Source organism: Mustela erminea, chromosome 9 (assembly GCF_009829155.1).
Source record: "Mustela erminea isolate mMusErm1 chromosome 9, mMusErm1.Pri, whole genome shotgun sequence".
NCBI classification, from domain to species: domain Eukaryota; kingdom Metazoa; phylum Chordata; class Mammalia; order Carnivora; family Mustelidae; genus Mustela; species Mustela erminea.
The window spans coordinates 44,647,767-44,675,026 of record NC_045622.1 but is presented as its reverse complement, the minus strand read 5'-3'; the positions used below and the strand labels follow the sequence as shown (position 1 = coordinate 44,675,026).

The 27,260-nt window shown below is 34.2% G+C and overlaps 1 protein-coding gene across 13 annotated transcripts in view; it reads right to left on the bottom strand.

Moving 5' to 3' along the window:
- Positions 1 to 27,260, bottom strand: part of PICALM (phosphatidylinositol binding clathrin assembly protein) — a 111,080-nt gene that overhangs the window by 21,474 nt on the left and 62,346 nt on the right. For 4 of the 13 annotated variants that reach the window (XM_032357461.1, XM_032357468.1, XM_032357464.1 and 1 more), the window contains 10 exons: positions 24,633 to 24,674; positions 22,527 to 22,612; positions 20,201 to 20,324; positions 19,825 to 19,961; positions 17,345 to 17,448; positions 11,839 to 11,988; positions 4,269 to 4,376; positions 2,333 to 2,464; positions 2,206 to 2,236; positions 1,923 to 2,022 (listed from right to left, as the gene is read on the bottom strand). In XM_032357461.1, the coding sequence (XP_032213352.1) occupies positions 1,923 to 2,022; positions 2,206 to 2,236; positions 2,333 to 2,464; positions 4,269 to 4,376; positions 11,839 to 11,988; positions 17,345 to 17,448; positions 19,825 to 19,961; positions 20,201 to 20,324; positions 22,527 to 22,612; positions 24,633 to 24,674 (1,014 nt within the window). The remainder of the gene's footprint in view (positions 1 to 1,922; positions 2,023 to 2,205; positions 2,237 to 2,332; positions 2,465 to 4,268; positions 4,377 to 11,838; positions 11,989 to 17,344; positions 17,449 to 19,824; positions 19,962 to 20,200; positions 20,325 to 22,526; positions 22,613 to 24,632; positions 24,675 to 27,260) is intronic. The other 9 variants (XM_032357466.1, XM_032357463.1, XM_032357462.1 and 6 more) reach the window with 5 other exon arrangements.

The window sequence follows — 27,260 nt, the reverse complement described above, 5'->3', positions numbered from 1 at the left end:
ATAGGTCAATACCAATTTAATACAAAATAATAAAATATTCATTGTATTTTCATATCAGCATTTGGATTTTTAACAGTCTTCATGTACTATCAATGTGTAATTCCAATCCACTAACCTAACCTCTTGTCATCCCCTGGTCAGTGAAGTTTGTTACAGTACAGATAAACCCGGGATTCAGAGTCAGAGGGAAAGGATTTCAACTAAAATCTGCTTTCTAGATGTTTTATACTTACAAAAGAGAAATTGCCTAACTTTATTCTTGTAATTGGGATGCTATCAATTCAAACTTCCCCAAGAATGCAGTGTAAACAGACTCAAGATAGTGAGGATACATCTTTGTGTAAAACCAAACAAGCTTAATGCAAGGATTTATTAGAATGGCAGTGACCTCTATTAATGAAAAAGTGTTGCCTTAAAAAGGTGGCTAAATTAAAAAAAAACAAAAACAAGTTAGCTAAATTTTTATTTTTCATCTAAGATGATTAAACCTAATAAAACTCTTTACATAATGTCACAAATTTTATTAGCACATTATTTTTAGCTGAGCCCTGGTAATTTTCACATATGACTAAGCCCAGGAAAACAAGGTGGTGCTCTGGAAGTGATTTAATACAAGAGAGTGGCTATAAGAGGGATAATGGTGGTCTTTAACAACAGGAAGGCTACAATGTGTAGTCTGTGTAATCAAAATGTTATTTATTTCCAGAATATTGTTAATAAAGCTTGTTTTAAATTTTTCTTTAAGAAGAAACTGGTCTGGGGTACCTGAGTGGCTCAGTGGGTTAAGCCTCTGCCTTCGGCTCAGGTCATGATCTCAGGGTCTTGGGATCGAGCCCCGAGTGGGGTTCTCTGTGCAGCAGGGAGCCTGCTTCCCCTGCCTGCCTCTCTGCCTACTTGTGATCTCTCTCTCTCTGTCAAATAAATAAAATCTTTAAAAAAAGAAGAAGAAGAAGAGGAGGAGGAGGAAACTGGTTTTCTCTAATGTGGGAAAACTTCCCGCACTGGTGAAATAGCAGCTGACTAAGGACAGGGGTAGAGCCATAAAGCTACTCTGGGACAACCATACCTTATACCACATTTTCTTTTCTGTTTAAAAAAGGGGGGGGGCATCTACTAGAACAAGTATTTTTTTAGGATTTGAGATAATAATGAATGTAAGGGGTATATGTGTGTATGTATGTGTGTGTGTGTGTACATACACATATAGGCAATTCTCCTTATTTGCTGCACCTATGTTGTTAAAGTAACCCAATACTAAATCAGTGAACCCTGAACCACTGCTAAAGGAAATACGTACACATGTAGTACGTGTGAGCCTAGCAATGGTTCAGTGTTTAGGGGATTTTAAGAATATAATTATAGCAAGTAAGGAAAATCAACTCTATGAACTATTCGACAACATTAACAAAAACCAAACATTACCAATAGTGAGATCAGAAAAACACTAATGATTTTATATTCTAGATAAATACATAATAAATTTGAGATCAGAAGTAGAGGGTAATGATTAAAGAGTTTAAGCTCTGCGGTTAGGCTTCCTGTATTCTAAAAGTCCACCCAATCACTTAAAAACTCTGGGATCCTAGGCATATTATGTAGTAACTCTGTGCCTCCATTTCATCTGCACAGTGAGGACAGTAATAGCTACCACCACATGTAGTTAATTTGAGGATTACAGAAGAAAAAAATCACACATTATTTATTAGAATGACGGCTGACACAAAGTAAACCTTAAATAAATGTTGGCTACTAAAACATACTTGGCAAATAGTCAATCAGCTTCCTTAAAAAAAATAAAATAAAAAATTACTTATATATCTAAAACTCAATAAACAAATCCTCCCACTTACAGCTATCACTTTAAAAACATTTTCATGTTATTCTCCTAAATTAGTCATGTTACTGTGAGCTTTTCAACTCACCATTGTTGCAGCATTCCAAGCAGTTGTTGGTGCAACCTTTGGCTGCCAGTTAGATCCTCCAGTTAGCTTCTTTTCACCTGGCTGACTCCAATTTACATCACTTTAAATAAACATCAGTGAGAATATTAAATGTCTATAATTGTAAAGTTTCTTTACTATATACTTAGATTAAACAAAAAGCATTTAATATGCAGATCTGACAGCTCTACACATACTTTTGAAATGAAAGCCAAATCAACCTCTAAATGGTACATGGGGGAAATAATACATATAAAACACTCACTTCTTAGTAGTTCCATTTCCAATGCCAAGATCTACAACAGGAAATAAAGAAAGCATTTAAAAACTAGACTCATTTTTATAATACAATTAATTGTGAAGAAGATTAAAAGAATCCAAAGAATACTTACTGCCCACCAGGTTGGCTAAGGATGAATCCAAGTCATCAGATACTAACTTGTTAGGTGGGAGTTTGGCAACAGGAAGACTCTGGTTCTGAGAGGCCACTGTTGGTTTGAGAAGTCCACCTAGTTCATCAAAGCCTTAAAGTTACAAACAGATGAAACAGGATTTGTAAGGGACTTTATGGTGCTAGCTTTCTACAGGGATCTCTGCCTTTTCTACTTATTCGTCTGCAGGAAAAGTCCTCCATGGGGCATTAATTAATGACTTTAAATGGAAGAGGGAGAAATTCACCATTTCAAAGTGAACTGATTGAAAAGATCTGTCATGTCTTATTTCATGACAAAATTATATTAAGGTTAGGGGCACCCGGGTGGCTCAGTAGGCTGGGTCTCTGCCTTCGGCTCAGGTCATGATCTCAGGGTCTTGGGATAGAGCACCACATCGGGAATCTCTGCTCAGCAGGGAGCCTGCTTCCCCCTACCCTCTGCCTGCCGCTCTTGCCTACCTGTGATCTCTCTCTCTGTCAAATAAATAAATAAAATCTTTTTAAAAAATTATATTAAGGTTAAAGGGGACGAGAAAGAAGCATTCGAGTAAACAATTGTTATTCCAAAGTTGTGAAAGAGAAGGGAATGGAATGGAATTCTCCCCCTCACTGGCAAGATTTTCTGAAGATTCCCTTATACCTGAAGAAATATAGACAAAAAATACATCTCTGTTCCTTTGAAAAATGTTTCATCTAATAAATATTTTGTAGACCTTTTAACATTCTTCAGAGTAGAGTATGCAAGGTATATGTAAACCACAACATTAGAAGGGAAGTAAAAATGTACCATTTGATTATCACTTTTCTTCTGTCTAAAAACAGTTAACCTAAATTATACCTAAGAAATTGCTAGCCTTATGCTCCAATGACATTAAACCATCTACTAAACTAGGACATTGCTTAGAAATGAAAATAAAATAGATCCCTTAAGGTTCTCTACCAAAGCGAGAAAAGTGAATCCAATCAAACAAATCCAGTAAAGGACTCAGTAACATGATGCAGGACTGATAAAAACAAAGTCACCAAAAATAGTGGTGTACAAAATATGAGTAGCTGATCTCTATTTACTTTATCCTTTTCCCCAGAAAAACAAACTGAAAAGGAAAAAGCCAAACGCATCCAAAAATGTAATTATAAACCAACTAGTGCACAGAGAAAAAAAATTCTTAGTCCATACATACTCTTTATAAGATTGCTTACTTTTTGTATAATCGAATATTATAAAATCAAAAACACCTCAGTATGTTTCTTCAAATGACTTGAACTTATTTACTAATCAAAATCAAAGGTCATTCCACGGTAAGAATAATAAATTTCATGGAAACTCTTAATCTTTACAAACTTCGGAGTAACAAAATACTAAATGGAAACCTGGCTCTACAAATTTATATAAGTCCCAATTTTAAGACAAATGAACAAGGACACTACAGAAAGAACCATCCTTAAAATAACAAAAAGCCCCTAGAGCTCTGGTACTTAATACTTCTAGTTGGTTAAGCACCGACTGTCTCAACAAGTCAGGTACCAAATGTTTTATTTTTCCTATTTTTCAAAAAAGCCAATTTCATTTCAGTAAAGGTGAAAATTGTAATGACTACAAAGCACAACATTCTACACATAACCATTAGCAATTTACCAATCTAATGTGAGGAATATCTCATTTAGCTCTAGGAGAAACAAAATCCTCCCAGAATCAAAACTGCCAATAAGAAAAGGGTAACAGTTAATAATCCCTTGAAGTTCTTCTCATCTAGTAGCTGGGAGAAGAGAAACAACTTCACTGGCTTATTCCAATTTAATCTATTTACATATGTTCAAAAGATATTATTATCTGTCCTTGCAGAGAATCTAAATGAGAACATTATAATAATGTTAACAGAACAATTTTTTCTTACCCCCAGAATCTACAATAACGTTGGTAGATTTATTTCCAAACACAGATTCAAAGTCAACATTAAGGCCAGCTGAAGGATGTGGCTGTGCAACTGGAGATGGAGTGAATCCTAAGGAAAACCAAAGTGGAAAAAGCTCAATTCTTTAATATATCTACATTTACAGCTCTTAATAATGACGACAATAGGATGGAAAAAGCAATAAATTCCCCCAATGAAAAACAAGGCCAATCCTTCAAGCAAAATGTTTCTTAACACTACTCCATCTTTTTGTGGTGATGACATTTTTCTGTAACAAAATCATCCTACTGACAAAGAAAACTAACAAAAGAGCAACTGAAGTTGTACTACTAAGTTTGTTTCATTACAAAAGTAAAATTTTTATCTTTTTACCTTAATTTTATGTACTGATTATTTTTAGAAAACTAAACACATCTAAAAACTCCAGGACTGTGCATGAAGTAAAATATATACACAATGCAAATGATCACTTGGTAATGAAGTAAATATTCTACAGTGTTTTAAAAAATATCTACTTAGAGATTCTACTTAGATCCTGGAATCTTCCCCCTCTCCCAGACAACCTACTCACCTTCCATTATTTCTCTCACCTTCCTTCCACCTTTAAATTATTAATTAAATGCAATATGGTTTAAGTTCATTTGAGAAGAGGATTCAGAAAGTTACAATGCATTAATCCTTAGGTTCCCCCTTTAAAAGTAACCCTTTAGATCTATCGAGTATTCCAAAGGACACAAGTTTTTAAAAATGTTCTTATTCCAGGGGCACCTGGGTGGCTCAGTTGGTTAAGCTGCTGACTCTTGGTTTCAGTTCAAGTCATGACCTCAGGGTCCTAGGATCAGCAGGAGTCCAGGCTCTGCCCTCACCAGGGAGAGTCTGCTTGGGATTCTCCCTCCCTCTGCCTCTGCCTCTGCTTCTGCATGCACACTGTGTACACTCTCTCAAATAAATAAATCTTTTTTTAAAAGTTCTTATTCCATAATTACTTCTTAAACTGCTCTTAAAAACAATGGTCAGGGGAACCTGCATGGCTTAGTTGGTTAAGCATCTGCATCTGCTTTAGGTTCAGGTCATGATCCCAGAGTGCTGGGATTGAGCCCTGCATCAAGTTCCCTGCTCTGTGGGGAATCTGTTCTCCCTCTTCCTTTGCCCCTCCCCTGTGTTCCAGCATGCGCTCTCTCCCTCTCGCTCTTTCAAGCTCTTTGTCTCTCTCAAATAAATAATAAAATCTTAAACCACCACACCACCACCACCACCACCACCACCACCACAATGGTCATACAATGAGAACACAAACACTATCAAAGTATAAAATAAGTTAGTATATAAATCTGACCATTCATCAAGACGTTTCTAGATCTCTAGACTTACCAGTTTAATAACATTTTATTTTATTTTATTTATTCATTTGACAGAGAAAGAGAGAGAGAGAGAAGCATAAGGAGGGGGAGCAGCAGACAGAGGGAGAGGGGGAAGCAGGCTGCCCACACAGCAGGGAGCTTGATGCAGGGCTCGATTCTAAAACTCTGGGATCATGATCTGAGCCAAAGGAAGACGCTTAACTGACTGAGCCACCCAGGTGCCCCTAACAACACTTTAAAGTGTACAAGCTGTTTAAGAATTACACCATGGGCTCACTGGTTCTTCTCTATGAGAACTTATGCATCTACTCAAGAAGACAAAAACCTACTGTGCTTAATTTTGTGCCCGTAGAACCATCAGTTTAAGAAATACACAAATTGTTCTTTAAGTGATTCTGGAAACAGTTCGCTGGCTAGGTCTCCAAAGTTTAGGAAATATACATAATAATTTATAAACAGGATAGCCTATCAAATTCCCGTTTTCTCCTCTTTTATCCCACCTTTCTAGAATCTGGTTAATATCAGAGATAAACCTATCTTTCTACAGTAATCCATTTATTACTTTCTTTAAAGAGATGAGCCATTTACTATGGTCCCTAGGGGCATCAGTCTGCGCAATTACAGGACTACTACCTAAAAGTGTAAAAAGTTCGAGAGGATATAAAGTAACCCAGAGCTAGCACCTCAAATTTAAAAACATCTCTAGGTATGCAAAAAGTAAAAAGAAATTTTTTTATAAATTGTAATATCTGATTGGCTCCTAGGGAAGCAAGCAATGTATTTCAAAATAACAATATTTTAAGTAGTAACACATCTTCTAGGTAAGAGTTCTACATTTTCATTTCAATGAACATTATCAACTTAATGGCCTTTTATCCCAAGTCATTTTTTGGGAGACTTAGGGTTTTGTTTTGTTGTTGTTGTTGTTTTTTAATCAGAGAGAGAGAGAGCATGTGCATGCACACAAGCAGGGGGAATAGCAGGCAGAGCAGGCAGAGGGAGCAGCAGACTCCCCTGCTGAGCAAGAAGCCCCATGCCAGACTCCATCCCAGGACCCTGGGATCATGACCTGAGCCGAAGGCAGCGGCTTAACCTACTGAGCCACCAAGGCTTCCCAGGATTTAATTTTTTAAAGTTACTTAAAACAAAGATTAAAAACTACTATCACCATCTCAAAAGGAAAATTCAGAGACAAAAAAAAAAAAAAAAAGATGAACAAGTTCTGAGTTAAGGTTAACTATGTAAAATAATCATGACATTGAACTGCCTACTCTTTCACTTCACCAAGGCCCAGTGAAAACTCCACCACTGACCATCAATAGTTCATAGATCAACATTTAGAAATCACTGCCTGGCAGAGCATATATCAGGAGGACGATAATAAATTAACTGCATGGTACAAGATGAACAAGCTTTGGGGACAGAAAGGCATTCCAAATACCGTCCAGAAAAACACACCATTTTGTTAAGGGATTTTAGAGGTAGTTCCATAATAAATTAGATCTCATACTTGCTGTGAAAGTAACTTCTACTATTTATTAAACTCTATAAACACTAATACAAGAGCTTTATAAACAGTATATTATTTAAACTTCACAATAACCCTATGAGATAGTCATTATTATCCTCATTTTACAGATGAGGAAATAAAGAGCTTAAACAATGTTACTCAAGGTCAAAGATTTATTAAGTAGCAAAACCAAGACTTAAACCTCAGATTATCTGATTTCAGAATCTTTTAGGGGTTTTCAGTTTATCCCAAGTATTTCATTTTATATAAACTAGTAGGCAGAAAAAGAAAATTGTATTATTACAGCTATAGTAATTATATTTATTCGCTATTAAAGTTATATGAACTTCTTGAGCTTCTCACAGCAAATGCTGGGCCAAAAAAGTGAACCACCATAGCAGTTTTAATAAAGTCTAAAAGCAATGAAAAATGTGTTCAAGGCTGTATCTGATGATTAAATAATAACAAATATAAAATAATTTGCATACACAAGATAGTTTTCAGTAGTAGTTTTAATGATAATTCTACGTACCAGGCATAGCGCTAGATTTTATACAGTCATATATGTAAATCTCATGACAATCCTGTAAGTTATTATTATCCCAATTTTCATAGGCTTAAGAAAGGTCAAATACTTGTTTCAAGTCACACAGGTAAGGGCGTAGAACTGGAATTCAAAAAGGAATTCAAATGCAAATTCACTGAATACTAAACACATACTTTCCATCAAATGTCCTCATAATTTCCATTTTTAAATCTTTTTAATCATGCCCAAGTCTGCCAGTCAAGAGCCTCATTCTTCACTTGTGTCAAACCTACTTTTCAATCCCAACTGAACTAAGGTAATCAACTCCTATGCACCAAAAAGAAAAAAATAAAATCAGCTGGATTTTGGGGTTTCATTATCACTGCACTGGCCTAGAACATGTTTGGAAAGACAGAAATGAGTATCAAAATGGCCATGCCTCTCTGGAAACTGTTCCCGGTTTCTTCTGCTTTTGCATAGTGCTGGCAAAGCACGCCTATTTCCAGGAGAATCTCCCTACATCTGTGCCACAACTGTTTAAGTCAAAATTATTTAGTGTTCTATCACTATATAAAGAGCTTTAAATTCCATAAGCTTGTAATAATAAAATGTTATAAGCTCCTCTGAAAATGTGAACCTTTTGAGTACAGATTAAAGTGGGGAGATGACAAGTATCCACTCACAGAACAATCCTGTGTTTAATTAAGACAAGCAAAATTAGGGAAAAAATGATCTGTTCCTCAAAAGCAAGTATATTTTTTCTTAACCAAATTTAAAAAAAAAAACCCTCATTTTAAAGAAAACAAAGAACTCCCTCCTGCATAAATAAACTGATAAACTTTAGAGATACCATTACCTACCTCCAAATAAACCAGCTACGGTAGAAGGCTCATGGCACATAAGGGTAGTATTAGGATAAGCTTGAGTGCCACAAAAAGAATCTGACAAGGCATACATGGGGGGCAAGGGGGAGGGAGACAGAAAAAAAGGAAGAGAAAAATGAGGAGGAACAGTTAAGAGTGAAATGGAATAATTAAAAAACAAATGAACAAACAAAACAAAGACAGGAGAGTCCAAGCTCTTAGTGTTCTTCACATTACAACTTATTTTAAAAAGCACTTAAGTCTCCATTATGAATATTCTATTTAAAATATATTCACAACAAAATTTTAAAAATAACCAACATGTACTTCCTTAGAGAAATAAGCAGCAGTTGGCTTTTTAGTCAATGTTAACATGTCTTCTGATGTCTTCTTTTACAGATGAGTAAGCAGGCCTGAACAAGGTCACAGACATGGCATAGCTGGGATCATCAACCCATTCTTCTTGACTTATAACTGCTTTAATGAGGACAAGCTACTTTGTACACTGGGGTTCACATCAGACCAATGTCCTACTCTGAATGAGTTAGAGGGTGTCTATGTAGCTGTTCTCTGATTTTAGAGCAGAGGTTGGCAAATTATAGCCAGAGGCCTATTTTTTTAATATGGCCACATGAGCTAAAGGAGGTTTTTACATTTTCAAACAGGTATTTTTTAAAAATGAAAGAAAATAAAAGAAGAATATGTAACATAGATTTTATATATCCTGTAAAGTCTGAAATATTTACTATCTGGCTCTTTACATAAAACGTTTGCTGACCACTATTCTACAGAAGCACTATCCAAAAACTTCTAGTAACAGAAATTTTTAAAAATCTGCTCTAATATGGTAGACGCTAGTCACATGTGCCACCGAGCAACAGAAACCTGGCTAACACAGCTGTAGGAATGACATACCTTGGGTGGCCCTTTCATGCTATGAGTAAGAAACTGTTGGAATTTTTATTATACAACCTTACTTCTCAAGAACTTTTAATGTGGATTAAATGGTTTCTTATTCTAAAGCCTCTTCTTAGGACAGGCATTCGCAAACTACAGCTGCATGTCTTTGTGAATAAAGTTTTCCTGCAACACAGCCAAATGCGCATTTATGTATTGTCTGTGGCTACCTTTATGCTATAATGCCAAAGCTGATAGCTGCAATAGACTATATGACTCATGAGCCAAAAATATTTCCAATCTGATCCTTTAAGAAAAGGTTTGCTGATTCTTGTTCTAGACTAATGACCTAGGTTGACATGAGTGATTTACATTTTCCCATTCTAGACTCACTTTTACAAAAACACAAGTACTAAACAGTAAGTTTTTGCTAATGATAAAAATGACAGATGAATGTATTTTAAGTATACTTTATACTTTCATTTATACTATTTACACTCAAAGAATGTAGAGTTTAAATAAAGACAACACTTTCATAAGGAAAGGGCTCTGTAAAGCAAAGACACCGGATTCCTGCTTCAAGCTTTTGCTCCTATCAGCCAGGTTGTCTCAGGACATTAACTTTATTCAGACTCACATGATCCATCCATAAAAATGGTAGTAATTCTGTTACCAATATGAGAGTTGAGAACTTGACCAAATATTCTCTGGAGGTCCTCACAAGGTTACAATCACCAATTCTAGGATTTTAATCTTCAAATGCACCTACTCACCTTAGCATATATGGCCATCAATTTTACTAACTTTCTTTGCTTTTTGGTCTTCCTCTTGCCCCAACCCAAAGGCCTTAGCCTTAAACTTAAACATTAGGAAAAAGACATTTCTAGTACATTCCTTCTGTTAAAGGGTTTCCTTGAAAAGCGTAAGTAATAATTAACTCTCACAGAATTTTTTATATTTTTACTCTGGTTCTGTTTCAATGTGAAATAGCTATAGCCTATAGCATTCTGTCCCTCTAGGGTAAATAGAAGACTGACATATTGAAGCACATGTACTGGTCTGACCTAAAGACAGAAATTTTAAGACCAAAAGTAAAGACATAGCTGTTTCATACCCCCAATTAAAGCAACTGACTTAATGATACAAGAAGCCAGACCCACTAAATACATGCTAGCTCATATTCAGTAAGTATAAAGAAAATATAAACTTATTAGAAAACCACATTCCAAGGTTAACTCAAGTAACCTTTTTTTACCAAGCAAATAAGGTACAGCATTTAACAATTCTTCTGAAGAGTAGCAAAATATGAAATTTAGTTTCAGCCACTTTATACTTAATTTGTAATATGTTACAATGACATGAAGGAATGCCTGCAATTAATTCTTAGAATTTGGAGCTATGAGACTAGTTATATATAATGACAGCACCTGCCTTGGAACTTCCTAAAATCTCCAACTACTCTTTTCTAGTCACCTCTCTTCCACCTCCTCATATGTATCGAACAGAATGTTCAGAATGTGGCTAAGTGTCTATTTAGGGTACACAGCTGACTTTTAACATGCTGCTTTAAACACAGATTTAAATTTGTATCGCCTTAAAAGTTGTTTCTCTGGTGAATAAAAGCAGTTTCATCATCTTTTAAGGGGTGTTCAGAATCTTTTCACGGGGCTGAAAATTGTTAATTTCAGGTTACTATATATTCATAAACTTAGATTTCCTTGTGTAACTCTGGAGTGAAATTTTACCTTTTTACAGACTTTTATACCACAACTAAAGGCAATTTAGTTTTCATTTTCTACTTGTCATTTATCTCCAGGCTAACAATGAAGTGAAACCCTTAAGAATGGGACAGAGGGTATGTATGGATTTAAGACGATCTAAAACTGTACTATTCACAGTTCAAAAAAGAAAAAAAAAAAAAAAAAAGATAGCTACTGAGAATGATAACCATCCTCTCTCCTAAACAAAGAGGGAAAGATATAAGTACATATATATTAGTAAGTGTAAGAGATGTTATCCTACAGCCAACTCTCTGAATTAATAAACAAAACATGGGGGGAAAATGTGATAAATGATGTTAGACAGCTTGAGTATCACACTATAATAATGATGGAAAACAACACACTAAAAAAAAAAAAAAAAAAAAAAAATCCAAAAACAAAAACACCAACCCACAACTACAAAGGAAATCTTCTTTCCTAAAAACTTGGATTAAATAAAATTAGGGATACTAATTTTTAAATGTCACTATATTATTGTTATTTAGTTTATTTTAAAAATTGATAATAAAATCCAAAATAATTATTGCAGCGCCTTAAAAATAATTAATGAATATGTAAAAAATACTTAGGCAGTATAAACATTAATTGGAAAGAAAGGTTAAATGGTACTTTACCAACAAACATTTCATGAGTAGGTGTCCTAGTAGTAAAAGTGGATACATCTGAAGAAATGGGAAGGTGAACATCACCACTACTTTTTGTGAGGAAAGGATTTAAGCTTGGAATGGCATCATCAACAGCATCTACAGTAGCAGAGAAAGGATCTGTGTAGTCCAAGTGCATTACAGCAAAATGAAGAAAGGAAGTAAATTAATTAGTATTGTAATTAGTCAAAAGATGCAAAGTGAAAAGTAGCAGCTATATTATTGTTTATTAATCTTAAGTGCAAAATACCTAATCATCGTCATCAAGATGGAAGAACTACATTTAACATCTTTTAAAATGAATCCTAAGAAGAAAACATTAATGTGTCCAATTAACATCTGTAGCATACTAAGGACAGATCTGCTCTCTAACATCAGGAAGCCAAAAGGTATAAAAGAAAATAACCAAAATGCATCGATAAAAGAACCACCAACCCTGGACCGTGTTCCCCACCCTATATGGGAATGTATTGGCTTTCATGGCATACCTATGCTTATTCAAGTGAAAGATATAAACAACCAGTGTAGTACGTGTGTGGCGTAAGTAAAATATCAAAAAACAAAGAAAATTAGGGGTAAAGGGCTATTTATAACATGTGGGGTAGGTCTTAAATAGGTTCAGAGGTAGAAATTTAAAAAAATAAAGATGAAGAAAAGGTCTCATGATTTAGAAACAGGAAAGGAATTTTAGAAAAATTAAGAACAGAGACAAAAGAATGGTGGCCATTTCATAGACTGGGAACCACAATGAAGGTCCAGTTAAGAGTTCTAAAGCGAAATCATTAAGGCTTTAAATGATTTACTAAAGTAGTAACAAAAGTACTATTCCATATTAGGATGGTACCAAATGTGTATTATTATCAAATCCTACTTCTAAAGTTATTTTAGAATCAGGTATTTACTATACTTATACCTCATTCAAGATAATCACCATTCTAATGACAAAAAACCACTCATCATTAGCAGCAAAACCCTCCTAACCTTTACATTCTATACTTTTAACCAGAAGCCTATTCTTGTCTCCTATAGTTCGTGATGCTCACTTAACAATATGATATTAAGCACTGTATTTTACTCTAAGACTGTATGATAGAACAATAAGAACACAAAAATAGCCTAAAAATAGCCAGCTCATTCATTACAAATACATTTTTCCCTAAAGTCAATAAATTCAAAACAGGTGCTCCACAAATCCTAAAACTATTTAAAAAAGGAAATAGCAAGAAAATATTGAGGTCACTGGCTTATACAGAATCATTTTTTAAAACTTTAATTTTTTTTTTATCACACAGGACTTTTTCTATCAAGTATTCCTACAGAACATCAATTTACACCCAAAAATAAAGTCCTACAAATGTATCAAAATTCACTGATACAATACTCAAACTAAAACAATCATGTTCAACACCTTTCCCATCTCCCACTCCTTAATAAATGGAATGACGGGGGAAAAGAATCCAAAAAAGTAATTAAGAAATAAGAAGTAGAAAACAGATAACAAGAAAAAGGTTTTCTGTCCTAAAAAAAACCTATAATGATGACCACTCTAACTGCTTTCTGCATAAAGAAGGGGATGCACTGTTTAGAGTTCAATTGTTCAAAGTACTATTTTAAAATACTGAATAGTGGCATGAGGTTTTTAAAGTACTTCATACATGGTCGGACCCAAAACATCTCTAGTTTTTCATGCAAAAGAGCCATGAGAGAAGTCATTCGAAAAAATACATTCTGCTATTACAGATCTATTAGTTTATGAGAAAAGACACATTTGGGAAAAGACATTAGTTATCTGCTGCTCTGATGAATGATGGAGTTTTACCTAAGTACTTATTATCAATCATTTTCTATTATATGAAACATCTTAGAGAAGAATACGCAGAAACAAGCAAGTGTGACTGTATTTAGGTCGACTAGACAGTAAGAAAAAACAGTCCTTAATCTACTTGACAGAATTATTAGATAATATAGATGATGTTAATCTGTTAGTGGATACTGTACTACTAATAATAAAAACAAATCCATTACGATTAAAAGAAAGTAACATTCCAGCTACCCCAACTTAAACTTTATTCACTAGACAGGTGAATGAAAAATAAACAAATAAATAAGTATTTTATTTTAAAAAATATTTTTTCCCATTATTCCTATATTAGTTACTAGAAAAGTTTTTTATGTTACAACAGTCAAAGAAAAATAATCCCAAAATATTGAGGATTAATATAGCAGACATATTATAATGCTGAGGTCCTAAATACTGGATCCCTATATTGACACAAATAAGTTTTCCCTAAAGCATTGTGTGTTTCATGCCAGTGGAGAGTAAAGCAAATTTAACTTCAGAATGGTAATTCTTTTTTGCCTGAATTCTAAAATCTAGCTTAAGACATACATCAGTGTACTGAGCTGATAATATTGTTCATTTTTAGATTTGATATAACACAAAGTTTTAAAGGTGATATAAACTTAAATCTTCTCACATATTAGTATTCAACATGAAGTGCCTATTCAGACTCCAGACCATTTCTTGAAAAATCAAAGGCTCATTAATAATGCAGTGAGGGGTACAGAAGAGCTTGTGTTCTCTCTTTCATGTTCATTTTTAGGTGGACTCTTAAATGCCTTTTAAATAAACAGTCAAACCTTACTTCTTTTAATTTAGCATCACTAACTACCTCTGATTGGGAATACACAGCATCTCTGTGGTGCTTTATGGTAAGAACTAAATTAATGCCAAATCTGTTTTAAAAAGTACTAACTCTGCTATTAAAAACCATTTTAGCAAATGAAAGCAAGACAAACACAGAATAAAATTTTAGGATTATCAAAAAATCATACCTTTGCTTTGCTTTGCTATAAAAGCAGCATGATGTTAAAATGTTACATATTTCAAATGTTTAGGTAAATGGTTAATTTCAAAAAACTTGACTGTTATGATCAAAACCTTTTACTTATATGATTTATTTACTCATCTCAATCTAACTTTAATTTCAAAAATAAAGTAAAAAATCTTAATCTGAATGTCCTGGATATAAAAAATATACTGACTGATTTAGGAAGTATTCAAAGTTCTTGACTCAAAACACTCTTCAGGTAGCCAATTATGCAGAAGTCAAAACTCTGAAATTATCATCGGCTCAGAAATCAATTATCTTTATATCAAAGTCAAGACAAGATTTAATTCTTTTTTCTTTTTTAAAGATTTTATTTATTTATTTTACAGACAGAGACCACAAGTGGGTAGAGAGGCAGGCAGAGAGAGAGGAGGAAGCAGGTTCCCCGCTGAGGGGAGAGCCCGATGTGGGGCTCGATCCCAGGACTCTGAGATCATGACCTGAGCCGAAGGCAGAGGCTTAACCCACTGACGCACCCAGGTGCCCCAAGACAAGATTTAATTCTTAAGTTGAGAGGTTCACAGTAAACATTACTGTCCTTTCCTCATATATAATGGTAAGCTTTTGGAAAAATAATGGTCAACTGCTATAGCCTCTGTTCCCACCATTCTTGATTTGTATTTTTAGTACTTTTAATGGTATCACTTGTACATAACAAGCCTAATGCTAAAATATAAAGGAATTTTTGATGGAAATAGTAGCAAGAGAAAAATAACCTAGAAGAGAAAAATAAGACATAATTAAGTATGTTCCTACATACAGTATTTGCCCACAGACTGCTATGAAATGACTTCTTTTAACAGGACATTAAACAACTTCTACAGGCTGAAATTTCGTGAAATTATTCTCCCACAGAAACAGTCTATCTGCCTTCATATGAGTTCAATAATCCCAAGCCAAAACTTTTTAATTTGTTAATTATTAGAATTAACTATATATGGTATCCAAATAAAATAACTTCATAGTTAGTTTCTTTGAAATGTATTAGTTCTCACTAAGACTTCTGTAAAATTTCTCATCTATTTAGGAAATAACTACTTGTTTTTTTTTCTTTTTTTGTGTGAAGGGGGGAGCAAGCTAAAACTGCTTACATGGTCATGTCAATTCTACTAAACTTCTAAAACAATTCACAGTAAGCAGAAAATAAACACGTAAATTTTGCCAGATTAAAAATCCTAAAATTAGGACATATCATTAGGATCTTAAAAAAATACTTTCTAAATTTGTTATGTTTCACTCAGGTAAAAAAATTCTAAAATATTTATTGACTTTAAACTAGCTTATCAGTTTTATGAATTAACCCTGAGAACTTAAGATTTAGCTAAATTAAACTAATCTTCTAAGTCTTTTTTTTTTAATCAAGTCATGACTCATAAGATTAGCCTAGAAATCTAGTATTTTAGCGTTTTACTATTTCTGTTACCTGGCATATCCTGAACCAGAAATAACCTGTCCAGAAAAAAAGAAAACATCCACTCATTCAACAAACTTATTAAAAATCAGTATCCTAGGCAATGATAATATAGCACTGAACAAAATAAATAAAAACTCCTGCCTTCAGAGACTGCACTCTATTACACTACACAGAGCCTCAAGAATTAACTATAAAAAATGAAAAAAAGTTCTTAAAACTCTAATCATTAAAATATAGAGGGAACAAGTCTAATTCATACTAACATAAAAATTCTCGAGAATAATTAATTGTATCTTGCTATGAGAAGTAAGCTGATCAATTCAGATTTTTCATGTGAACCAATAAAACTTTAAGGTAGTCTGCCATTCCCTATTCTATAGACCGTACCTTTGCTCAGAATATCTCCCCTTTTACTCGCAAATAATTTTTGAGTGTTCATAAAATAATACTTATATAACAGAAGCATCACAACCAACCAAATGAAATAATTTGAAAGCATACTATATGTCTATGCAAAACTGCTTAAAAATTGACATGGACTAGGTTTAATCCCTCAAAGATGCCAGGTCAATGATCATGATATAGTCACCCTAAGATCAATAACTACTACAGGGCAGCAAACATTCCTTGTTACTATTAGGGGAAAATTCTTTGAGTACCAAAATCTTATAGGTCTCAACTAACTACAAGTTTTAAATGCAAGTAACATAAAGATTGTCATGACAGTCCCAGTCAGAACATAGTTTACTACTTGATAACACCATGTGAATTTTATTAGAACCTTATCAGATATTTACATGACAGAAGTTTTCTTTCTCCCGTAAGTCACTTTTTTCCCTATGCCAAAAACAAAAAAACCCTTAGGCATTTTCTGATTATGGAACAGTTACTCAACACTGAAAGAATGATTTCATACTTCAACATACACTGGGACCTTTCTCTTCACCTTTATTAAAACTTTTCATAATTTAATTGAACAGAAATTCCAAAATTACATTTACAAATACATGAAAATGTCTTCAAGGAACAAAATGACCTCAATGCCATGGTAATATTTTTGAAATTCTCACTTATCAAGTGTAACCAAAAACTACACAAATAAGTAAAACACTACAGAATGGGAAAGGGAGTGGCCTATACAACATAAAAAGCAGAATTCATTAATGCTTACCTCCCCATGTACTTGCTACCTGAGAAGCAGTTGACATAGGAAGTACAGATGGGTGAAAAGTTGGCTGTTGTAAATCAAGCAGATCATTTGGTAGCTTTGATGTGCTAGGAAAATATTTTGAAAAGATGAGTTATTTATTTATTAGGTAAATGTTGCTTTATCAGCCTCTCCCTTTCTCCTGCCCAGTAAATAAAAAACATTAAAAGTGAAAAAAGGCCAAGTAATGTAAACCTCAAAAGAAGGAACACTTTCAGTAAGGTAACAGTTGCATATCCTTTATATATTTACACAGCAAGTTTTTACTTATAACAGTGTATTTCTAATGAGGTTTGGGAAAAAAATTCACATACCATATTTTAAGTTTATATAGGATTCAAATAATTATAGCCCTTCTGGAAAGGATCAGTGACTTCCCCAGGAAAATACTGATTTCTTTACTGAAATGAAGCTAAACAATACGATTCTGAAATATGAAATATCGTGGCAATTTTAATTTTTGTAAGGAAATTTGTTTTCTTACTTTTAATCTTCAAAGAACTTCAATTACATTGGTAATACTAACACCTTTAGCGAAGTAAAAATACCTGTTAACTTCCTTCTATTGCTTCAATATCCAAATATACCAACAATATAGGAAAAATTTATGCATTCATACATGATATAAACTTACAACAGAGTCAACCTATTACACAACTCTGAGGCACTGTTTACACGATATATAAGACTTTTATGTGATTAAGGAGTAACAACTCAAACAAAGATCCTAGAGTTTCCATGAACTGAAGCATTGTGTGTACTATAGCACAGATCATTTTTAACTTACTCAAAAACAAAATGCCTTTTAAACATAAAAATTAGTTTTGACAGGTAAGGAAAAATACAAACGCATTTAATGCCTTGAGAAAAAAAGAACAGAAGAGGCAATAAAGCATTCTATAATAGGCTGTAAGACTTGCTCTCAGTTACAATTAAAAAGGTAAAAACTTTGAGTGTATTAAGTGAAATAAAACATAGTCAAATTAGTTCTTTATCTAATAATTTGTTTAATTCTCAAACATTCAAAATCTTTTCCATTTATCTCTCCTAAGACAGACTTCTTTCCAAGGTCTCCAAGTAGGGACACTTCATGTTATTTAAGAAGGATTCTAAACACGTAGCACATAAATTAAAAAACAAAATTAACAGGACGCCTGCGTGGCTCAGTGGGTTAAAGCCTCTGCCTTCAGCTCAGGTCATGATCTCAGGGTTCTGTGATGGAGTCCCGCATCGGGCTCTCTGCTCAGCAGGGAGCCTGCTTCCCTCTCACTCTCTCTGCCTGCCTCTCTGCCTACTTGTGATCTCTCTCTGTCAAATAAATAAATAAAATCTTTAAAAAACAAAACAAAACAAACAAAACAAAAAATATAAAGCTGGGGAAAAAACCCAACAACAATTCAACAAGCATCTATTAAGACTTTAGGGAAGAGGTAGCAACTGAGTAAAAGTTACACTGAGCTATGAGTGGACTCAGTAAATGGGAGGGAAGATGTTATAAGAATGAGTTAATAAAATAAACAACAACAACAACAACAAAATTAAAGAAAACCCTATCTCTCTCTGTGGAGCATCTACCATGTGCTAGTTAAAAATTGTGCTACATCCTATACTAGTCACCTGGGAGTCTGCTGGAAATGAAAAACCCCTGTAACTACTGAATCAGAAACTCTGGGGGTGAAACTCAAAAATTTATGGCTTCAGAAACTCTCCAGGTGATTCTGATGCTTACTGAAAATTGAGAACCACTGATCTGTACCATACATCTTATTTGGAGACAGAGATAGAGATAGCGATAGAAAGAAAAAAAAAAAGAAAGGAAAAGAAAAAGAGAGAAGGAATGAAAGAAGAGAAGAACAAACAGAGCAAGGATTCAAACCAGAATCTGACTTCCAAACTTAAGACTTTAAAATCACTCCGAGGTAAAAGACAGGACAAACTTAGAAAAAGCAAATTAATCCTAATTCGCCTGGAAACATTAACTTCCACTGTTCAGTAGCTTTAATTACACAACAAGACTACTGAAGTTAGTCTGGTAGGCTTTAATTGCCACAGAAACCTGACAACTCTAAACCCTTACTATGTTCCAGATCACTGAGTTTAACACCTGGCAACAGACATCAAAGACAATTGAATTTAATATCCAATGAAAGAATACTGTGAAATAGATTACACATCCATGTACATAAATGAAACAGCTGCACAGAGATAACCTACTACATTCCAATTAGTATGAATTTGTAATTCAGCCATCTTTCATCTCCTAAATATGCAAAACATAAACTCTTAATTATACCACTATCACCATCTAGTATCACCTCCTTTGTGTGAATTTATGAACACAAAATCACAAATTAAACTAAATCTGAAAAGTTCTGTAACATTTCTATGAGAAGTCTACCTTTAGATCTAAATATTCAAAGGTAATCTTTATCTCTTCCACATACCTGTTAGAAGAACTAGGAGTAGAAAAGATGTCAATGGCTGGTGCAGTCATTATACCCCCTGCTGAGGAGGACACAGGAGAGGCTGCAGTTGTTAAAGAGCTATGAGGTTTCTTTGCAAGTTCTTTTAGGCGCTGTTCCTGTTGAGAAAAGAAACTAGCATAAAGAATCCAGAAAGCAGATTTTTGTTTTAAGGCCTTGGGAAAAAAAGCATTATCTAATTTTGTTCTGATAGCAGAAAGGTATTCTGTCTTATCAGCCATTCAATGTCAGGATGAAAAATCCGACTACAGAGTTTCACTCCATCTGGATAACTATACATGAAATACTGTTAGTCTATTTAGAGGTTTTTCCCAATACAGAGAATGCAAACACCTACCTTTAAAGCTTTTAAACGAGCCTGTTCTTCCTCTAATGCTGCCTGCTTTTCCCTCTCATCCACTTTGGTTAGAGACAGGCCAGTACTTGCCAAGGAAGAAACTGCATTGGAAAGTGTTGTCGCCCTAGAGTAATTGGACAAAGGTAATTTGGCTTTTTGCAACATAGTTATGAAATGGTCTGGAAACATGGCCATGGATAAGCACTATAATTATGAACTTACCTTATGGAGTAAAAATCAGTACTTCAGATGAAATATTCTACCCACAGAATTATTAGCAATTAGCTAATTTATACAAACATTCACTGCTTTTTTTTTTAACGGTTAGACTTTGGAAAGGGTTCACAGTAACATTAAGGGACACTGCTTTTTCCAAGTCCCAAGACAGGGAACCAATGCAATTAGGAAAGAGCTCCTGTGCTCCCAGGAAAGGCCTTATGGGTAAAATGTATTGACTTTCTCATAGGAAATTAACTCTGCTAATTTACAGCCTAGATTCTGGCAGTACTACTATAGGAACACTAAAACATGAGTACCAGTAACAAATAATGGTGACTAGATGTTTCCCATGTAATAACACCCAAAGATGTCGTTCCCAGGGGACCACAAGTTCCTTTAAAGGAAGATCAATTTTATTTCAGTCGTTAGTCCACCTGGCACTTCCTTTCTATGTGCTAGTCTTTTGCCAAGCCAGAATTTCCTTTTCAAACATGTCACACATGTAGAATGCATGATCTCTCACTGGCAAATACACAGCAGATCAACTCGTTTTCCTTATGTATCAAAACCTTATCCATACCACAGACCCCAACAATATTAAATTCCCAAATGTCTATTTTAAGCACCATTAACCCATGTAGTAAAGAATTCTAACCTGCAGAACTACTACTCAGTAACCTTTACTCATTTTCCTTTTATCACACACCAATCATTAATTTCTATTCTAAGCATGTAAGTGGCAAAACTATTCCAATATTATGTAAAATCAACTTTATAAAGATACAATTTAGAAGGGAAGAGTAATACAGTTGTGACAGAAATGCAAGAAACCCAGCAAATTTTATGATAAAAAAGTATGAGGTTAAATCAATATACACCTGAACTATCTGACTTTATTTTTCATTATTTTCTCAAGTAAGTGAGCCATATAATTTGGCTTATGCTTCTAAAAACCTACAGAAAATTCAAAGAACAAATCTGAATTAAAAAGTACTAAAATCCAGTAATAACATTTTCCTTTAAAAATTAAATTTTGGGGGTCCCTGGGTGGCTCAGTGCATTAAAGCCTCTGCCTTTGGCTCAGGTCTTGATCCCAGGGTTCTGGGATCAAGGCCCACTTCGGGCTCTCTGCTCAGGAGGAAGCCTGCTTCCCCCTCTCTCTCTGCCTGTCTCTCTGCCTACTTGTGATCTCTGTCAAATAAATAAAAATCTTTTTAAAAAAATTAAATTTTGTTGCCCCCCCAAAAATAATTCTGAAATAATCAAAAAGTCTAAAGAAAAAGAAGGTTCTCATTATAAATATTTTACACAAACTTTTTTCATGCTATTAAAAGAAAATCATCATAATAAAAAACAAGAATTACTCAAGTCACTATCCGATATAAAACTCATGTTACACAGTCAGTATTAGATGATCTGTGCTATTTTCAATGGTTAACTGGTTTCAGTCTTAGAAATAAGCTCAAAGACCAACAGACTGTTTAAATATGTCAATCAACTGGCATTAGAGAAAGATGATGAAATCTGACATCAGACATCATAGGTTTGAGTCCCAGAATTACTACTGCATAAATTTCACTGGCCTACAGTGGAGGTTAATCAAATTTGTAAAAAGGCATTTGAAAATTACTAGACACCACATGAATCGATGTATAACCACCTTTTTAAAAAGTTTTGTTTTTAAATTTATTGCTCATTTTTAAAAATTTCATTTCTTTTAAGTAATCTCTACACCCCACGTGGGGCTCAAACTCACAACCCCAAGATCAAGAGTCCCATGCTCTTCTGACTGAGCCAGCCAGGTGCCCCAATATACTATCACCTTTAAGAGAAATACTGACACTATGAATACCACTGCAAACCATGTAATCAGTTTTATCATCTTAAGAGATACTGCCATCTATTGAAGATCAGGAACTATTCCAAAAATTTACATGTATTAATGCATTTAATCCTTAGCAACTCTATGAGGTGAGATGCTATTAAGCACATTTTATAAATGATTAATCAAGATAAGGGGAAGTTAAGTAACTTGGAATTTAAGCGGGATTCATCAACTTTCTCAGAAACATCACTCCTGCTCTTTGCCCTAGGAAGAATAATGTACCTGCTTGCAGCTGTAGAATCTTTGATTTTCTTTCCTTCCAAGGAAGCTAAATGTTGTTCCAAAGCATCAAGAAGACTGCTTGGGGCCTAAAATTGTACAGATATTAAGATTTTCATGATCATTAGGCCACTGGTCAAAAAAAAAAAAAAATTAAGTATTATCTAACATATGAGAGTAACAAATAAGTATATTCCTCACAAACTAATGAACAGTAGAGTTATTTTTATTATGTAAGCATAACCTAGTAAGAGGTATTAATAAATGTAATCAAAAGTATAAAAACTGAGACTACGTAAACATGAAACATTAAGAGAGGTTCCTGCAAGTAATTACTTTTTTAAATATTTATTTGAATTTTAAATAAAAACATACTCCTAAAAGCTAAACATATTGTTGGGCCCATTCCCTATAATAAATAAATACTTGTTGAGTAATTCAAAGTGTGCAAACATTATCTTCGAACAGTTACTGATAAATGAAACTACAGAACAGCATCAAGAAAATGCCAATTAAAAATCACAATGAGATGTAATTTTTTACCCACTAGAATGTCTAAGGTTAAAGACTAGCAACATGGAACACTGGTGAAGATATGGAACAAATGAAACTCTTACATGTTGGTTGGAATTCATCCACCTTGAAAAAGGATCTGAAATTTTTTTATGATATGAAATATACACCTAGCTTAACTACCCAATTCCATCCCTAATTATCTACCCAAAAAACATAAATATCTCCACATGAAAACACTTGCTCAAGAATGTTTTAGTAGCTTTATTAACAACAGTAAAAAATTACAAATAATCCCACAGTCCATCATCTGGAAAATGGATAAACAAAATTGTGAAGTCGCACAGTGAAATACTAGTCAGCAATTAAGAGGAATAAATTAATGGTACACTCAAGACATGACAGAACTCCAAACACTATGATGAGCAAAAGAAGGCAGATACAAGAAAAATACTTGCAAGATTCTATTTATATTACATTTAAGATGTCAAAAAATTGTGCTATTAGAAATCAAAACAGTGATTTATGGAGAGGACTAGGTAGTGACCAGAGGGGGACCTGAGAACTGGGGTGATGGAATTGGAATTGATTTTTATATTGAACAGTGTGCTGATAACGCAAATGTTTACAGTTTATCAAATTCCAGTGAAACAGATATTTAGCTTAATTTTATTTTAAAAAACAAAGACTGGCCTTTAAAGGCTATATAGCAAATCTTAACTTAATTTGAAGAGCTTATTACTTTCAAAAGGAAACCTTTTCAGTGTGCTGAAAAGGAACAGTTCACTACCTTTCAGTGAAGCAAATGCATCAGTGGTATTTACTCGCCCCAAGTAATCTTTAGGATTTGAGATAAAGAGTTACTGGATTACAGGAGTCTCAATCTCTCTACCAATTACGACATGCACAATTTCCTTCATTCTGCATTTTCTCTCCATATATAAGACCCTACCTTAGTACAAGAAAGATATAGTAGAAGACCAATTAAAACCAAAAATACTGGATTATAACATTAACTATGTTGAACTGAGTACATATGTACACCACTCCCTAATCTCAACAAAATGTCTAAGACTCCCAGGAGCTCTTGTCAGAGATGAGAATGTTGAAAGTGATTAACATTTAAAAAGCTATTACAGCACAACAGACACCATGCTAACTACCTCGTATGTAATTACTGTGTCCATGAGGAAGACACTAGTATTATATCCATTTTACAAATGAACAACCTGAGACAGTGAAATTTAAGTATCTTGCCTAAGATCACATATAGTCTAAGGTACACCTGAGCTGAACGTTTAGATATTTAACTACTAGGCTACAGAATCCTAAATTAAAACTGGGCTTTGAACTGGAAATTAAAGGGAATAAACTAAAGGAATGGTATAGCAATGGCTAGCTCCACCAACATAAGAGATGAAGAGATCAAAATGCTAGCACAACAGTAGGCAATGTATCATGTTAAAATCTGCCAAGAAAATTACTCTGATCTCCTTGACAGCAGGAGCTGCCTATTGTTCATCTTTGTACCCGTCACACCTAGCAATACAGGGAAAGACAGGAGACAGTGAAATGATATTATAGCAATATATTTACCTGTGAAAGGTCTGGTATATCACCTCTGTCAATTCCGACTTGCTGCAAGAAGCAGAAGCATTTTATTTAATAAACAAAATTATAATAAATATTAAAAATTTAGAAAATGAAATTTACAGATAGTACTGTGAACAATATTCTAGATAGATAATCTTTAAAATTAGAAGACTATTTAATATCCAGAGGTATCATTCAATATTCCTAAGGGCTTAGATGTTCTTTAATGGCTCTGAAAGTCATAAACGGAGAACTAGAGGCTGAAATTCAGTAAGACTATTAAGTTACCATCTCCATCTCTTCTGAGCACCTATGTAAGCTATGCTGTCACAATCTGCAAGCCCAAAGACAGTCTAATGAAAGAATATTTTATTTCTCACATCATATGGAGCAGATGGTCTATTTCATCTCAGACCAGAACAACTGTAGGTAAATAAAGGCTTAAAATTAAAGTCAATAACTACAACTATCAAATGCAAAGAAGGGAAAAGTCAACAAATTAAAACATTTAAGAATTTAAGAATTCTTAAATTCTTAAAACATTAAGAATTTACTGGAAACATAGTAAATACAGTACCTTTTTTTTTTTTTTTAAAGATTTTATTTATTTGTCAGAAAGAGAGGGAGGGAGAGAGAGAGTACGCACAAGCAGGGGGAGTGGCAGGCAGAGGCAGAAGAAGAGGCTGGCTTCCCGCCGAGCAAGGAGCCTGATGTGGACCAGATCCCAGAACCCAGGGATCATGACCTGAGCTGAAGGCAAGCGCTTCAGCTTGACTGAGCCACCCTGGGGTCCCAAACACTACCTTCTTCTTATTTTAGTATATGACTGACCCAAAAGAAATGGGGGGGGGGGATACACTGATTTCTCCTTGAGAGATACTTTAAATCCAATACAATCCAGGCAGAGGCAGAGGGAGAGGCTGGCTTCCCGCCGAGCAAGGAGCCTGATGTGGACCAGATCCCAGAACCCAGGGATCATGACCTGAGCTGAAGGCAAGCGCTTCAGCTTGACTGAGCCACCCTGGGGTCCCAAACACTACCTTCTTCTTATTTTAGTATATGACTGACCCAAAAGAAATGGGGGGGGGGGGTGGGATACACTAATTTCTCCTTGAGAGATACTTTAAATCCAATACAAACTTCAGTGGACTTCATAAAAGAGCTAATGTAAAGCTATTTTCTTCAAAGGTCTCATTGTTCTGTTTTACTCTATTTCATCTGCTACAGAATGAAATATCACTATGGTAATAGAGCTAGACTCACCAACTTGCTAGTTCCACATTAACTACTCTGATATAACTGATGAGTTATAGCCCAGTCATCATCCAAAATTATCCTAGCAAGCAAGACATCTCTACTGGTGATGGGTAGAGAGTACAAAGGGAAAACAAACAAAAACTTTGAAAGCTGCCGCTGTGCAAGCTCTGTGCAATGCCTGTAAGAATTACCACAACACAAATGCCTTCTGTGACAATACCAGAAAATTATTTTTTTAAAAGCAGGGTTTTATTAGCTTCTTAATATTTTTATTATGGTTTCTGGCAAAAGATAAATTCCTCAGTAAGATGTTTCGGACAGTTTAAACAACTTAAAATATTTTTGTCTAAACTAACTAAATCCTTCCTTTATTTGCCAAAATTAATGAACTACACTTTTCAAACACCATTTAGCTACCTGTAAAAATCCTTTGTACACATCAATACAGAAAAAAAAAATCACTTGGGCCAAGAGTTCTCAAAATAGGACATCTGCTGGATTCTGAACTGAAGGTTATAGATTACTTTCTTTTCATTGGAAAAGATAAATGTATAATATAAAATTCCTATAAAATATATATTAGATTAATTATCCTTAAAAGACCACTACTGACATTCATTTGCATTCCAATAAGTGCTTTCTCAAGGTGGCAGAGAATAAAAATAATAGTAAATGTCTTCAGGACACAAATTAGAAGTCAGATACTGTTCTGAGCAATTTTACAACCACCCAGTGAGGTAAGTACTACTGAAAACCCCTTTTACAGATGAGGAAATCATGGGATGCCAAGATTAACACCTGCATCAAGATGGTATGGCTGAAATCAGGGTTCAAACTTGGACATAAGCACCAAAGTTTATAACACCCATTGCAGAATTAAAACCACACTAGGGAAAAAACGTTTTCTGGGTGTCGTGAATAAAAAATGCAGAGAGGTTATCAGTTGATGGCTAAGAACAATTTCTATAGACTGATACAGAAATGTTATGAATTACCTTAAAGTTTATCATTCGTAATGAGCTTACTAAAAAATTAAAATGTTGGCTCAGGCTAACATTCTTTTAAAATATTCTATGTTTTCTTACAGGGGAAAGCAAACCTCTTGAGGAAAATTTTCTATTAAACTATATTTACCATTAATACATTAGACTGAGGAATGAAAAAAAAAAAAAAGAACAATTTTAAGTAAAGTAGTATAACACTATTCTAGAAATCCAGAAAATTATTTTTTAAATAGATCTATAAAATTTTCCTACAACTTACATTCATGGTTTTCATAATCAATGATAAACAATATATACACTAAATTCACTTCTGTAGGGGAACAAAACTCTATGAACCATGTGACCCTATCTACAAGTCTCACTGGAGGAA